This window comes from Pseudochaenichthys georgianus, chromosome 16 (assembly GCF_902827115.2).
Source record: "Pseudochaenichthys georgianus chromosome 16, fPseGeo1.2, whole genome shotgun sequence".
Lineage (NCBI taxonomy): Eukaryota > Metazoa > Chordata > Actinopteri > Perciformes > Channichthyidae > Pseudochaenichthys > Pseudochaenichthys georgianus.
The window spans coordinates 25,843,092-25,858,501 of NC_047518.2; the positions used below are offsets into that span (position 1 = coordinate 25,843,092).

Genomic DNA, 15,410 nt, shown 5'->3' on the forward strand with positions numbered 1-15,410 from the left:
GTGCAATACTTAAAATGTTTACATGCTGCTGCAACACAGTTTTTTCCCTCCAAATTTGAGATGAATAATCATTCATCACTATTTAAAGTTAAAGTTTAATCTTTAATCTTTAAATAGTGATTTTCTTGTATTATTTACATGACGATTAAATATCCAACAAGAATATCCATTAGTGATCTATTCCGTCATTCATCACAGTAAATCTGTATAAAGCTGCTATTAGACAACAGGACTTGTTTCCTTGATGAGATGAACCTAAACTATGAATCTAAACTTTAGATAAAGGTCACTCAAAACACTGTGATAATGACAACCAAACTGAACTATTTCTCTTACTGAAATAAGTTGCAAATCAATGACAAATCAATAAGAAGAAATAGGCATAGGCATTGTTATTTATGGCTTACTAATGTACTGCATCAAGTATAAGGACCTGCTTTCACTGACTAACTCTCCAAATGCTGCGTTCGAGTAAATGTATACTATTGTATCTTTAGGCTAATTGCTAACTTGGTGGGTTAATCTTGTTTGTTGTGTGTTCAATAAGTAACCTTGAAACAAAGTGAGCATGTTTTTGCAGGCTTGTTCGCATGCTTATCACTAAGCTCAGACTCCAGTCGAAACTGCAGGTATCGCTCAGTTTCAGGTGTTGTAAGTCTCGTGCGTAAACAGAGCGGTGCATTTCGGGTACTGTAGTTCTAAACAGAGAGAGGCCACTCCTCCGTCGGGGTTCCTGTATTATTATCAAACTCCCTGTCCCAAAATGCTCGGTGCCTGAGAGCAAACCGCTGCAACGTAAGGAAGTGAACGTCATAGATACGAGATACGCCCAAGAAAAGAACAAGTGTAAATGATAGTGGGCTGACCTCTTTTCCTGCCAGCTCTCCGAAACAAAACGACACCACCTCATGCCGACGGTAAAATCTAACTTTGTTTTCTTTTCTCGTATTTTGTATGTATTCTTGTCGCTCTCTCATAAAATAAAGTCTCCTATATGATAGACGTATTATTGTGTAACTTCTGAGTATCCACACACCTGTTGAGACGCTGTCAGACTACATGTCGGTATGATTGTTGGCTGTGGTTTGACAAACTGGAGGTTTAATGTTTGCGCGATCGTTATTCTGGATTAATAATGAATGCCAGGTTAGTTTGAGAATAGTTTAATCTGATTAAACAAATAAAACAAACATGAACCAGATTGTGATCAGATTAGTTTATTTGGTATTGAATATAATTATATGTAGGCTACTACAGGAATCTCAACAGTGCAAAGTGAATAATCCTACCATGCAGTAATTTGCTCAGAATATACATAATTACAGTCTGTAGTACAGTGTCACTGCACTTTGCTCATAGCAACAAGTGCTGAGAGAACTCACTACTGTGTCATAGGCTTGACAAGACCAACCTGTTTGTGTGCACTGGTGTAAGTAACCACATTATTAATGACTGACTCACTGTGACAAGTCATGAATGGGTAGTGTCCTTTTACGCAAACAGTGACAGACTGAAGACTTCAGGTTTAGAAACAGTTTTCCTGTGGCAGACTGCAAAGAGCCTGAGGCTCACTGTGCTGAGGGTAGTTTAGAGCAAACAATAACCTTACTCTCAAGAATTGTGTTGTGTAGGTACTTGTTTTCGTCGCTTGTCACAGCATTTAAAAATATACATCTGGTTATGTGTAGGCCTGAAACTAAAGATTATTTTTATTTAATCAATATATCCATTGATTTTCTTTAATCATCTTTGTAAAGAGGACAGAAAGTATAACAAATGCACATCACACTTAATCCTATATAACTTTTTTAAGTTACATTTTCTATTTACTATGAAAGGGACACTAAGAAAACATAGCTTTTCTAAAGCTTCTTCTTGCAATAGCAAGAACAAAAACAATATCATTAATATTGTTGCCAATTTATTTTCTGTAAACAAACAACAGGAAATTGACTACAAAAAGACACAAAAGGACACAGAGTACAGATTATAAAGAAAATGCCAGTTTGAACAGGTGGGTTTTGAGTTGGGTTTTGAATGTTGTTATGGAATCAGACTGTCGGATGTGTAGTGGCAGGGTGTTCCAGAGTCTGGGAGCCGAGCAGCTGAAAGCTCGAGCACCCATGGTGTTGAGGCGAGAGCTTGGGACGGTGAGAAGTCCTACGGACGAAGAGCGGAGGGTGCGGGAGGGGGTGTACTCCTGAAGGAGGTCAGTGATGTAGATGGGGGCAAGGTTATGGACAGCTTTGTATATGAGTAGAATGTTTTTGTAGTCAATACGGTAGCGTACAGGAAGCCAGTGTAGCTGAGTGAGAATGGGGGTGATGTGGTCGGATGAGTTGGTGCGGGTGATGATCCGGGCAGCAGAGTTCTGGATTATTTGCAGTCTATTGAGGAGCTTGATGGGAAGGCCAGTCAGAAGTGCATTGCAGTAATCAATCCGGGATGTGACGAATGAGTGGACCAGGATTTCAGTGCTGGGTTGGGACAGAGATGAGCGGAGTCTGGAGATGTTCCGAAGATGAAAGAAGGCGGGTGATGTTTTTTATGTGTGGTGCGAATGAGAGGGAGCCGTCCAGAATGACACCGAGGCTTTTCACTTGGGCAGCGAATGGTATGGGGAAGCCGTCGATGATGATGTTTGATGCTGGGGTGATATGTGAATTGGTGAGGGTGGATTTGGAGCCGATGAGCAGGGCCTCAGTTTTGCTACCGTTAAGCTTCAGGAGGTTCCTGCTCATCCAGCTCCTGATGTCCTCAAGGCAGGTGGTGAGGGAGGTTGGGGGCAGGGCAGTGGTGGGTTTGGAGGAAATGTAGACCTGTGTGTCGTCGGCGTAGCAGTGAAAATTAACCTCATGGTGACGGAGGATTTTGCCCAGGGGGAGGAGATATATGATGAATAGGAGTGGACCCAGTACTGACCCCTGGGGGACACCCAGTGAAATAGCACTTTCTTGTGACTTGTGATTACAGAGTTGTACAAACTGTTGTCTGTCAGTGAGGTATGATGAGAACCAGGAGAGTGCAACACCAGTAATCCCATGGGTATGGGTTTTAATATTCTTCTTGCAGTTTTTACTATGACAAAAGTGAAATTCAATATATTGGGAAATCATTTTTGTTCTACTTCATTGCTATAGGACTAAGTAACATTATTATTGTATTAAAGAGTGAAAGCTGCAGATTGATTAAGAAATGTAAAGAAAATAGTTTGTATGTTTACAGATGAAAATATGGCAGCTGGAAGAGCAAGGTCCTTCAATCGTGTTGGGAGTCTCATGCGGAGCAAATCTGAGGGAACACTGATTGATCTGGATGACAAGGCCTCAACCAGTGACAACCTTAATGGTAAAAGCAGAGGAGGCCTGTTCTCTAAATCTCAAAACCTTCTGGTAACGTTAACAGACGTCCTAACCAAATTCTTAATATTTTCACAGGTGTGTATGTGACCCCGAACTCCGAGTGGCCACTTAGACAACAGGAAGTTGCAAGTCCATCTCAGTCACAAAATCCCTTTTGGAACAAACTCTCTAGTTCAAATCCTTTCTTAGATGACATCGTACACAGCAGCACAGACAAACACATCTCCAACACATCAAATGTAAAACAACACAATGAAAAATATTTGGACTCAAATGATGACGACGCCATAAGCACCTCTTCAGATGAAGGCAATGTGGGGAAGTTTTTGGAAAAGAACCACAAAGTCAGAAACAAATCTGGGAGATGGAGAAGCGCTTCCGACATCCTGGAAGATCTGGACAAAAAAGTGCCGAAACGGGAGAACAGCTTCAAACCGCCGGGGACGGTGCTAAACCCAGATTTTGAGTGGCTAAAGAATGACAGAGAGGCCTACAAGATGGCCTGGCTGAGCCACAGGCAGCTCACTCGCTCATGTCTGGACTTAAATCTGATGAGCCAGAGTCCAGGGTGGGCTCAAACACAGGCCACGGACTTTCAGGTTATCTGCAAGATCGGCCACACTGGAGGCTCGGTGCAGTTGCCTGGCTCGGATATTAGCATCCATATCCCAGAAGGTCATGTTCCCTCTGGAGAAGTCCAGGAAGTTACACTTAAGGCACTGCTAAACCCTCCTCCTGGACTCAATAATAACTATGTGACAACCATGAGTCCACTTCTAGAGGTTGTGCTCAGCAACATCAACATGAAGGAGTGCATCTCTCTGGAGATGAAACTGGCTGGAGAGGTGAAGAGCGACCCTTTGAGTCAGGTGATGACTACTGTGGTCGGACTGGTGTCCCACAAAAAAGAGGGACCTTATCTTAAAGTGAGCGACTGTTACATTTATAAAGAGATGTTACAGATGAAGTTGCAGGACCTAAAGACACATTTTTATGTGATAGCAGTGGCAGAGGCATCTGCAATCCAGTCTCCTGCTAAATCAGTGTGGGATTACCTTCATCGCCAAATCACAGTAGCAGTTTACGGTCCCAGGTACATCCATCCATCATTCAAGGTTGTAATAGTAGTTTGCGGTCATGAGGATGTCCCTCCAAGGCTTCCGTTTTCAGTTACCTTCAGAGGAAACAAAAACGTGCCTCCACTTGTGCTGCAGCTTTGGGGAAAACATGGGTTTAAACCTGACAAACTGAACAACCTGCATGTTGCTATTAGCATCACAAACTCGATTTTTAAAATCAAACCTGAGGACCAACTGAAAGAAGTTAGAGAAAGTCAGCTCAAAATAGGAACAGTTTTGCATCTGCCAGTTGCATTGTCTTGTGCTAGTAACACAGAAATGGCTCCTTTTAAATTAGATCTACAAGTGCAGGACTCTAACGCTGCAGCTGTGGCTCATTTTGACGTGCCTTCCCCTCCAGCAGCACCCATCAGGTCAGAAAAACGAGCTCCGAGGCTCATAGAAAAGCGAACTGAAATGGTGGGAAGCACTTCCATTCCTGAGGAAAATGTTCCAAATTTGAACAAATTCACAGACAGACCTGTGAAGCTACAGTGGTACGGTGTCGCCCTGAAGACAGTTTTCCGCCAGCCACGTGTAGACTACCTTCTGGAGTATTTCAAGGGGGACACAGTGGCTCTCCTATCCAAAGACACGGTGAGGTCAGTGGGTAACTCGAAAGCAAAGGAGTGGTATATCGGATTCCTCCGAGGCAGGATTGGTTTGGTTCACTGCAAAAACGTTAAGCTCATAACCAGGGACCAGGTGATGGACTTCACTGGCATTCAAATCACCACAGAGGTCCTCTTGGACAACATGACACTGCCCTTCAAGAAGCTTACCTACATGTACTCAGCCATCCAGACACTGGTCACCGAGCACATAACCAGCTGGACAGGGTTCTCCGATGCTTTGGGGTACAGCAAACTGTCTCTGGACACCATAATACGGACGCACGCTGAATCTGAGGCGGATAAAGTGGCCTGCGTGCTGGAAAAACTGAAGGAAGACTGCCATGCTGAGAAGAGCAAGAAGAAGTTTCTGCATGAGCTCTTGGTGGTAAATTGAGACAGACTATAGGTTTACATTCTGGTAAATTGCCACTGTCAAAAGAACAAATATTTAAAGAAATGTACACAACATGCTATAACAATTTCACAGTCTGAATGCTGATGTTGTGTGCCTGCTCGTTTTGTGACTCTTTATCTCTGTTTACCACTGCAGGCTCTGTTGAAGATGGACTCTGTGAATCTCGTGGCGCAGGTGATTCAAAAAACAGTAATTTTGTCCACCGCTGTCGAGCTGGGAGTCCGATGGAGGGAGCTCGCTGAAAAGATGGGGAAACTCTCCAGCTCTCAGATAGCGGGCTATGAGGCACCGCACCGAGGGAAGAGCGGAGAAGTTGGGGCCCAGGTCAGTTGAACAATAATGATCTTGGGGCATTTATTTGATGAGTATCATGCAAGTTCTATTCTACAAATGGATTCCTTTATTTCCTTTTAGTCCATGTGGAAGCCCGCCTATGACTTCCTGTACTCCTGGAGTCTGAGGTACAGAGACAGCTACAGGGACATGATCCAGGATCTGCACCTGGCGCTGGACAAAATGAAAAACCCTGCCACCAGACAGTGGAGGCAGCTGACTGGAGCCCTGATCACGGCAAACTGCCTCGATATCTTCCGCGTCTCCGCAAACCCCAATTCCTAAACTTTACACTTTACTTTAGTGAGGACATTAACTCCCAGGCACTTGGGAAATACAGAGAAGTTTTGTTACACATAAATGAGGTTTTGATGTTTTCTATTGTACTTTGCTCTTTTTTTGTTGTATTGTTTTTTCTTAAGAAAGCATTAGAAGCTACTTTATTTAAATTCAATAAGGTACTTGCACTAAATATTTGGATGTCACCCTTCATCATGAAAAGAGATGAAAATGAGGTGGTAACGTGACAGTTAATTATAGTTTATCATCTAAAGTTAAATGCTATGAGGTCAGTACTTCCACACTGACATCAGCTGGGTGTCAATAATAGGTGTTGGAATTGGTTTTGAGAATGTATTCATTTGCCTTTTAAAAGTAAGCTAAAATTACCCAATACATTACCATAATACTGTTAATGCAAAGTGTGTCACATGAAGAGAAGGTCAAATGCTATATATGTATCTAATTCTTAATCTACACTGCTTAAATCATTGACTGTATTTAGGTTTTTTTTTTTTAAAGAAAGGGTTCCACAATCTTTAATGGATTGTGTAAAGGTTTGTATCAAAGGGATTTTAAATGTTAAGTTTTCTGTAATATGTTGTAAGTAGTTAATAGTATAATAATGTGAACACTGTTGCTAACTAACAATCTCAAAGGTTGCAGTACAGACTGTATAGTGCTCTTTATTGGAGTTTGTGTGCCTACAGTATAAAAGTCTATGTTCTACCAAAGGGAAAATGTCCTGATGCCAGTGAACAAACCATGCAGATTCTACTATACAAGTGTCATTGACTATTGTTAGGAATATTAATGTATGTTCTATTTTTTATACTGTGATGTTTGAGATATGCTCAAAGTGGATCATTTCATAAGCTATACAATGTTTGTATGATCAGGTTCTCATTGTGAAATGGAAACTTTATTGTTCAGAGTGGTGCCATACACAGGGCCTCAGTCTGTGACATGTTTAACAATGATTGATATCTTTGACACTGAAATGGAGGTGTGTTGCATAGGATATAAATATATATATATATCACATTTGTTTTCTAAATGAGGGATTGCTTATTTTACAGAGTGCTACTATTATATTATACTATTACAACAGGTATTTCAATCATAATTCAATACTAAACAGCTTAGGTGACATCTTTATTTTAAGTAGTATTACATCCCTAGAGAGAAACAAATGACTTTACCCTCAAGTGTTTTTCACTGATTTTTTGTTTGCTTTTCCCGATACTGTTTATTCAAGCTAGTTTCAGCTCGGAGCATTGTGTGCCAGGTCTCTATCAAACAGAGCGCTGAACTCACTTTCCTTTGGCTCGGAATGCACCTCGGAAAAAGTAAAACAAATACAAATGGTATCAGGCAACAGAGGGAGCTGATTCCATCTCTGAGCTAAGAGCGATTGTATTTTATTTGTGAGGGCTGGTGATAAATCGTGTTTAGAGGGAACACCAAGGATAAAACTAGGGATATTAAACACTGCATGTCATCTTTAGCAAAATGTTAAACAACAACTACTGGATTCTCAGTCATTAAAATAACTATCTTTGTTTTAAAAACCAAGAGTAGTCTGGTCATATCCTGTTTCTTTGTTTTGCCCTTTTATTGCTGTGGTTCAGCCAAAACGATGTCACTTCTCTGGCAGCAAGTAAAGTACAGGGAACCTAATTTGGTCAAGATTATTTTCTGATCATGGCAAAAACCTTTAGATTAATTGGTCAATGGTATTTTCACAAAAATAGAGAAATTCCGCAAGTTGAAAGACATTTACATAACAAAGTTGTAATCATTTAATAGGGGACTCCTCAAACACAGAGAACAAAGGTTCACTGTTTAAGTGAGAGTGGAACATGAGTGAGGGCAGGTTTATCTCCCTAAAGCTCAAACATATGACTCGTCGTCATAGATAAATAGTTAACAATTAGTTATAGAAGCAAGAACCATGATTAAATATCAGTACTGATTAGTGTTGCTGCAGCTGTGATTATCTATTATTGCCAGTGTCATGGGCTCAGTTACAGTGCAAGATATCAGAAGTTACCGAAAAGTAAGGTAGCAATGCTACTATAAAAATATATGCATGAATGGGGAGTGTAAGCAATGCCTGAGCACATTACAACTGAACTATAGACGATCAAATATATTGTGAAGGATGTATCTTTTACTGTCACAACAAGACACAGTGCGAAAGCCAAATTAGGGACACAGATGAAAAATGTTCGAGGCACCCATTTTTCAGGTGCAGTGAAGCGTTTCATTTTGTGACTAATGAAATGTGACTGCTTTTGTTTTAGGAGCCTTTTATAGCAGCAGTGTGAGAGTGCAGATAGGATAATTATTATGAATGTCGATGCCTTTCTGAGTTTGAAATGAAAAAAAGGTAACAGAAGAAAAATGGTGTGGCACGATATGCAGGCAAAATATATTTAGCAGCCTGAAAATAAATGTAATAAAAAAAAGGATTTGAATAAAAATAAACCTTCCTTTTTTATTCACGCTTGCAACATGTGCACATCACTAGGCTTAACAGGACACTTGTGTTTCTTCCTGCTATAACTGAAAACACAACTATTCTTAAGAGTCAGTTTCCGATACAATTCTGATTTGCTTAAAATAAACATGAAATTAAATTATAAAATATGAGAAGAAACACAACACACAGGCAAAAAAATAAATAAAAAATCAGAACAAAAACAGAATTATTGGAGTCGTGAACCCCGCAAAGTTCTCGACAATCTGCTCTGGATTGTTCATTATTTCGCTGTCTGTCAGCGTATAATGTCACCAGTCCTCTCAGCCCCTCTTTATCATCCATTGTTCCATTCTCATAAAGTGCTCAAGGCATTTTTCACAGACCAGATGTGAACTCAAATAAAGTACTATATTCCTATTTAAGAAATAATTAAATACATTTTTTTTTTTTAAATCACTCAAAAAGCCTGCTTGTACACAAAAATCAACCTTGCTTTAGAAACAAGAGTAAGTGTTTTGTGTTATTTCCACTGTGGCTTTTTTTCTTGTACAGAATATTGTGGCTCATTAGTCAACAGTTTTTACCATTAAGTAAGCTTTTGTTCACCATAATTATGGGCTTTGTTGTTCTGAATGACTCATTTCCTATCGGGAGAAAACTATTTTGCATGCTTTGAGTTTCCTGGCATTTACCCAGTTTATGGAGCAGGAAATATAAACTCGGAAAATGTACTCTATACCACAACAGAACCACCGCAATGCTTTGTCTTAAGCAACTGTATTTTGTTGATGTACCGCATTTTCTCATCCACTTCTCAGTAGACCACTGTCTCTTATTTTAACCACTCCACTCACAAAAGAGCACTTTTAATTGTAGGAAGGGCTGACTATCATCCGCCATTTAAACCCTGGACTGAGTAGTCTCAGTGAAACTTTAATGTAAAAAAAAGAATACATATTACAGTCAACAAAGTTTTTATATTATGTCCTTAGCTTCTTCCAGGCTGCTGTTGTGTTTCACTGAGAGCTCCCTGCCAAAATGAGCCACTGCTGTTCCTCTAACTAACACATCAATAATTTAACACATTAAGCAGTCCTTGTAACCAACACTCCTGCCAAACCTCTGCGACACCAAGCACCACTGGCTTTCTGTGTGAGAGTATTCAGCTTTAATAAGAAAAACACATCTTCTGTCTCCTGTGCATTCGCTGCAGAGCCAAATTTGACACTGAAAATGTTCTCAAACACTCATGCATCCCTTAACTTCAGCGGCAATTTCTAAAGTCCAGTAATGGATTAAACTTGGCACACATCCAGAATTCTGAGGTTTTGTTTCTGCTATGTGCGTTATTTTTGCTCAACATACTTCATCTGTATCCTGTTTTTTCATTCAAGGTAACTACTCACCCAGATTGCATTTCAAAAGGTGTCTCAGAACGGACCATTTTTTTCAGACATCCCAAACAAACCCATCTCAGCGGAGCAGTCTGCCGTGGTGATTCAGGCAGGATTAAGGAGAGGTTGGCAGGATTTTATTTTTCTTTAAGGAGGAGGAAAATAAATGCTGAGATTGCTGTTTTATCTGGCTCTTATCCCAGCTAACTGCCAAGAACAATTTAATCCATTAGCATCTTTTTTTTATATAGAAATATGGATGATGCATTAGCCGAGACGATGTCGACTATCCTTTACATCATGCTTCCGGTCCGCAAATTGTTACATTTTCCCAGTTACTCAACTTCCCATATCCATGAGTTCTCACTCTGGCTGCAATCACATTTATTGGCCTTTATTTCACTCTAATTGAGGTAAATAATACATATCTGCATCACAGTACTTTGTGTTTTAATGGTAGCCCCTAAACACCTAACAGATTTGTTCCAATGGGTGGCGCCATTGTACAGATATTATGAGAGATTCTTCGGTTGTCCACAGTTTCTCATTTGTGTTCAATTCCATGTGAAATTGCTAACCAACACCTATTAAATTATTGGATAAATAATGATGGTATAAACATGACTCATTAGATACAAAAATACAATTACCACAGAGGCGCAAAAGATGAATTTCCTGAATTTCACAGCATGGCATGTCATGTTTATATAAATGTAATGCTACACATTATATATTTATTTTATGATCACAAAAATATATATATATTTTCTTTTATTTGATACATTTCTGAAGATTTTTTTTACGATAAATGCAGACATTTTTTGGGGGATTTTTTAGTTTTTTCTAATAATCTTAAAAATAAAATGTAAATGAAAAATGTGATATAAACAACCATGCTGCTACATGCATGAGTCAAAACAGTTTGACTCGGATTTCTGCAGCTAACAGCAAGGGGGGTGACACACAAATCACTGTTATGAACAGAAGCATTCCTATGTCCTCTAGGGTATATAAGGCTTCATTTGTTTTACCTCCATGATATATGTGAAGGGCAAGAAGTCATTTAGCTTTCAATTTATTAGCCTGGTGATTTATGCATGCTGCAAAAGTAGTGGTGGTGTCTCCTACACCCCACCGCGCTCCTTGGCTTTCTCATGGCATCGCAATACTTTGGTAATAGATGATGTGAAAGATGAGAGTGTTCAGCAATTAGAAATGTCAGAAAAAGGTTCACAGTTTCTATAGCTGCACTTCATTTATCACATCTGTAAGTCACTCAGTAAGACCACAGCAACCTGCACTATAGTTGGAGCCATCCATAAACATCAGGAAAAGGAAAAGACACCGCAAGCCAACACAATTATACTGATGTAAAAATGTTCCTGAAAGAAAATAGCTTCTTTTTTTAATTAAAAAATAAAACCAAAGATCCAAATTGTTTCAAAACACAAATCTAGACCCTTGGAAACCTGTACTGGTGTGTATGTGTTGAGTTTTAGCTGAAAATGTTTGTGGTGTATGTTACAAGAAAGTCGATTGTTGCCCAGAGCTCAATGCCTTTCTGCTGACTAACCGCCTGCTTGGAGCCTCTTCCCATGACCACCGCTGGGAAGGAGGAAGCTCTGTTACCAAATGACTCACAGGGAAGAAAAAAACAACCTGAAGAGTTTGGCAACGTTCGGAGCGGCTTTGTGAGTAATCATCCACATCCTTGGACACCTCACTTTGCGCTCACTCTCACTTTTTCCATCAACCAATCTAAAGTTTCGTCATGCCAGAACACTGTGATAAAGATGAAGGAAATTTAGAAGATATAAATAAGCACCAATATTCTTGATAAACATCCGAGAGCAGCATCTGCACCTCAGACCACAACAAAGTCCTCGATTTACTGAGATGACTTTGCTGCCATGTGGAATGATGGCAAAGTCTTTCTCCAGCTCCCCCTGTTAGAAGGCAAGTTTGTTTTTGTTGATGTGATCACATCCTATCTTGCAGTATGACGTTTTGTCAGGTGTACACTAATTGTGTTGGGGGAGGGACAAAAAGCGTGTCTGCAGACAGGCTTGATGTACCAACCGTGACACTCTCAGTTTGACAATAATCTAAAAAGCAGATGGAGGAGAGCCGAGAATGAGACACAGGAATGTTAAGAATTGCAGTGAAATATTTTGATGCTGAAAACTTCACAATTGTCCGGTTTTCTGCTTTATAAAGTGCACCAATCTTTCTACACTATCTTGATTAACAGACTGCATTTAATCATCAGATCTTAGGCCTTCTTACCAGATGAACATGACTGACTTCTGTATGAAGTATTAGAAACTTTGGAGTAGCAGAAGAAGTATTCTTTAAAAAGTAAAAGTACGAATACAACAATGTTATTGTACTAATGCATCAGTGTGCCATGTCATATACTGTTGTCACAGGTTGATGTAGTTTTAAATAGTTTACAAACGCTAAGCACACAAAGAGAACAGTCGCGTGTCAGAGAGAACAGTCGCAATTTTTACAGGCTCCCACTGCCTGTTAGCATCTGGCATCTGTTAGCATCTAGCTCTCCTGCTCAAACATTTAGCCATCCCTGCTTATACAAGTAGTAGTTTTAGTTGTCTGCGGAGGCCAACTCCCACCTGTCGAGTACGGCTGTACTGAGGTGTTTTTCCTCCGGAGACGTCGCGAAGAGACGGAGCGGCTCCACCTGTTGCTGCCTGCGATCTGCGATCTGCGATCTACGATCTACAGAGGCCTGCTCGTCGCGAAGAGACGGAGCGGCTCCACCTGTTTGCTGCCTGCGATCTACGGAGGCCTGCTCCCGCCTGTGGAGTACGGCTGCACTGGAGAGGTTTTTGCCCCGGGGTCGTCGCGGAGAGACGGAGCGGCTCTACCTGTTGCTGTCTGCGATCTGCGATCTACGGAGGCCTGCTCCCACCTGTACTGCACTGGAGAGGTTTTGGATCCACGCTTCGGGCTTGGCCTGCTTCCGCTGGGCGTGTGCTGCTGTGCGGAGGAGGATTTTGCCATGGCTGGGGCCTGCTTTCCACCTGTCCTGGTTCTGCTGTTGTAGAGGCCTGCTTTCACCCCGGGGATACCACGCTGCTGCTTTCGTCTGTCCTTTGCTGCTGTGCTGATTTTGCTCCAGGAACATCGCGGATACTGTGTGCTGGTCTGGGAAAATGGCCCATATCGGGATTCTGCTGTGCCTGTTAACTATTTTGGACTATGAGAAGATCTCTAGTCATTCTGAGGAGTCTACTGGATTCAGGTCTGTTCTGCCACCGCAGTGGGCATCCCCTGCAAAGGTTCGGAAGTGTTACACAAACAATTACCGGTTGCCTTGTCACAGTCAATCTGCTCGACAAAATATGTTTGTCTTTTTTGTTTTCCTGCGATGATGGTTCTTCAGGACTGCTTCTTAAGCTCTAATCACACTCTCGCAGACTTTTCCGGTGATTCTAAAGTAGATGACAATGTATGTGTGTCGCTTAAGAGGAAAAGATGCCTGTTTTTTTGTTTTGTTATTACTATCAGGAAATGTACAACCTAACCCTGGTCCGCCCAGTAGTAGTAGTCAGATCGCTACTCCTGCTGATTTTAAAGCTAGATCTGGGTTTGGTTTCATCCACTTGAATGTGCGCAGTCTGTTAGGTAAACTAGATTTTGTCCATATTTGGGCGAGCTTGACTGACGCTGACGTCATTGTTCTATCAGAAACATGGCTAAACAAATCTATTTTGGCCTCTGACATTGCCTTAAATGGTTATAATGTGTATTGTACCGACCGGCCTAATAAAGGTGGTGGCGTTGCCATTTATGTTAAGAATAAATTCAGTGTATCCACATTAGTTTCCAAATCGATCAGTAAGCAATTTGAATGTTTAGCCTTAAATATAGAAGTGGCAAAGGGTCAACAGGTCATGGTAGTGAGTTGTTACAGACCCCCCTCAGCTGTCAAAGACTCCTTGTCTTCACTAGCAAATCTTTTATCGCAACTAGACTACAAGGAAATAGTGCTACTTGGAGATTTGAACTGGGACTGGTTAACTGCAGTGTCAGAAGATTTTAAAAACCTTTGTATCTCTTTAAATGTTACTCAGATTGTGGACAGTCCTACTCGCCCTAATATTAAGTCCCCAAATAAATCCTCCCTAATTGATCTCATTTTAACTAATGTTCCCCATAAATATTCATCTGTGGGAGTATTTGCGAATGATCTGAGTGACCACTGTGTTGTAGCCACAATTAGGGACTGCATGGTCTTATTTTTATCTTGGTTTTATGGAAATTATAGATAGACATGCACCCCTGCGTACATTTAGAGTGAAGGGACGAGACAATCCTTGGTTTTCTGCTGAACTGTCTAGTCTCCTGCATGAGAGAAACAAGGCCTGGGCAAAGGCTAGGAAATCAGGCTCAGAGGTAGAATGGCTGCGTTTTAGGCAGCTAAGAAATAGATTAACTTCACATGTCAAAAGTGCTAAGTATTATCTGTCAGTTACCACAAAGAACCTGAACAACCCTAGACAATTCTGGAAACCATAAAATCGATATCCACCGGTGAGATCCGTAATGAGCTACCTCCGTGCCTTACCACAGCACCTGGCTCTATATCGGACAGGGCTACCATGTTAAATTGTTTTAATGAGCATTTTGTGTCCTGTGGCTCTCTGTTTCTAGTTCTGCTTCTGTGAACACCACAGTCAGTGACACAGAACAATGTGGTCTGGAAAACTCTTTCAGTTTTACTCCTTTTACTGTTGATGTTGTTCGTGAAGTCTTAACCAAGCTAGATCCTAAAAAGCCGGCTGGTCCGGACAACGTAGAACCTTTCTTTTTAAAGATAGCTGCAGATTTTATTGCTCCACCTCTTACTACTCTTTTTAACCTCTCCCTCAGCACGAACAAAATCCCAAAATGGAAGTCAGCATATGTCCTGCCACTACTAAAAGGAGGGGAGGCCACCTTATTAAACAATTATAGACCCATCTCTAAATGTTCAGTTCTGGCTAAGGTTCTTGAACGCCTAGTGAGTGAACAAGTAAAGGAGTTTTTATGTACAAATTACATCCTGTCTAAACATCAGTCAGGCTTCAGAAAGCAACATAGCACCATCACTGCCACGATGAAAGTGGTGAATGATATCACGAGTATTTTAGATAATAAGCAGAGTTGTGCAGCTCTATTTGTTGACCTATCCAAAGCTTTTGATACCGTCGATCATCGCATTTTGAAGCAGAGGCTGGTCAGTATTGGCATATCCAGCCATGCAGTGGGGTGGTTTGTGAACTACCTCTCTGAAAGGTCCCAATGTGTTCAGTTTGATGGGCTGTCTTCTGAGTGGTTAAACATCACTAATGGTGTACCACAAGGTTCAGTTTTAGGTCCGCTATTATTCTCTATCTATATTAAT

General features: G+C 40.9%; 1 protein-coding gene across 3 annotated transcripts; it reads left to right on the forward strand.

Moving 5' to 3' along the window:
* Positions 1 to 786: 786 nt before the first annotated feature.
* Positions 787 to 6,642, forward strand: macc1 (MET transcriptional regulator MACC1). Of its 3 annotated transcripts, XM_034103343.2 has the most exons (5): positions 787 to 917; positions 3,226 to 3,348; positions 3,438 to 5,479; positions 5,645 to 5,833; positions 5,924 to 6,642. In XM_034103343.2, exons 2-5 carry the CDS (start codon positions 3,234 to 3,236, stop codon positions 6,125 to 6,127), a joined length of 2,550 nt encoding a protein of 849 aa, XP_033959234.1. In that variant the 5' UTR covers positions 787 to 917; positions 3,226 to 3,233; the 3' UTR covers positions 6,128 to 6,642. The 3 variants fall into 3 exon arrangements, with proteins under 3 accessions (XP_033959234.1, XP_033959235.1, XP_033959232.1); XM_034103344.2 differs by lacking the exon at positions 5,924 to 6,642 and having other exon boundaries at positions 3,438 to 5,512; positions 5,645 to 5,727; XM_034103341.2 differs by lacking the exon at positions 787 to 917 and having other exon boundaries at positions 3,216 to 3,348.
* The last annotated feature ends 8,768 nt before the right edge of the window (positions 6,643 to 15,410 follow it).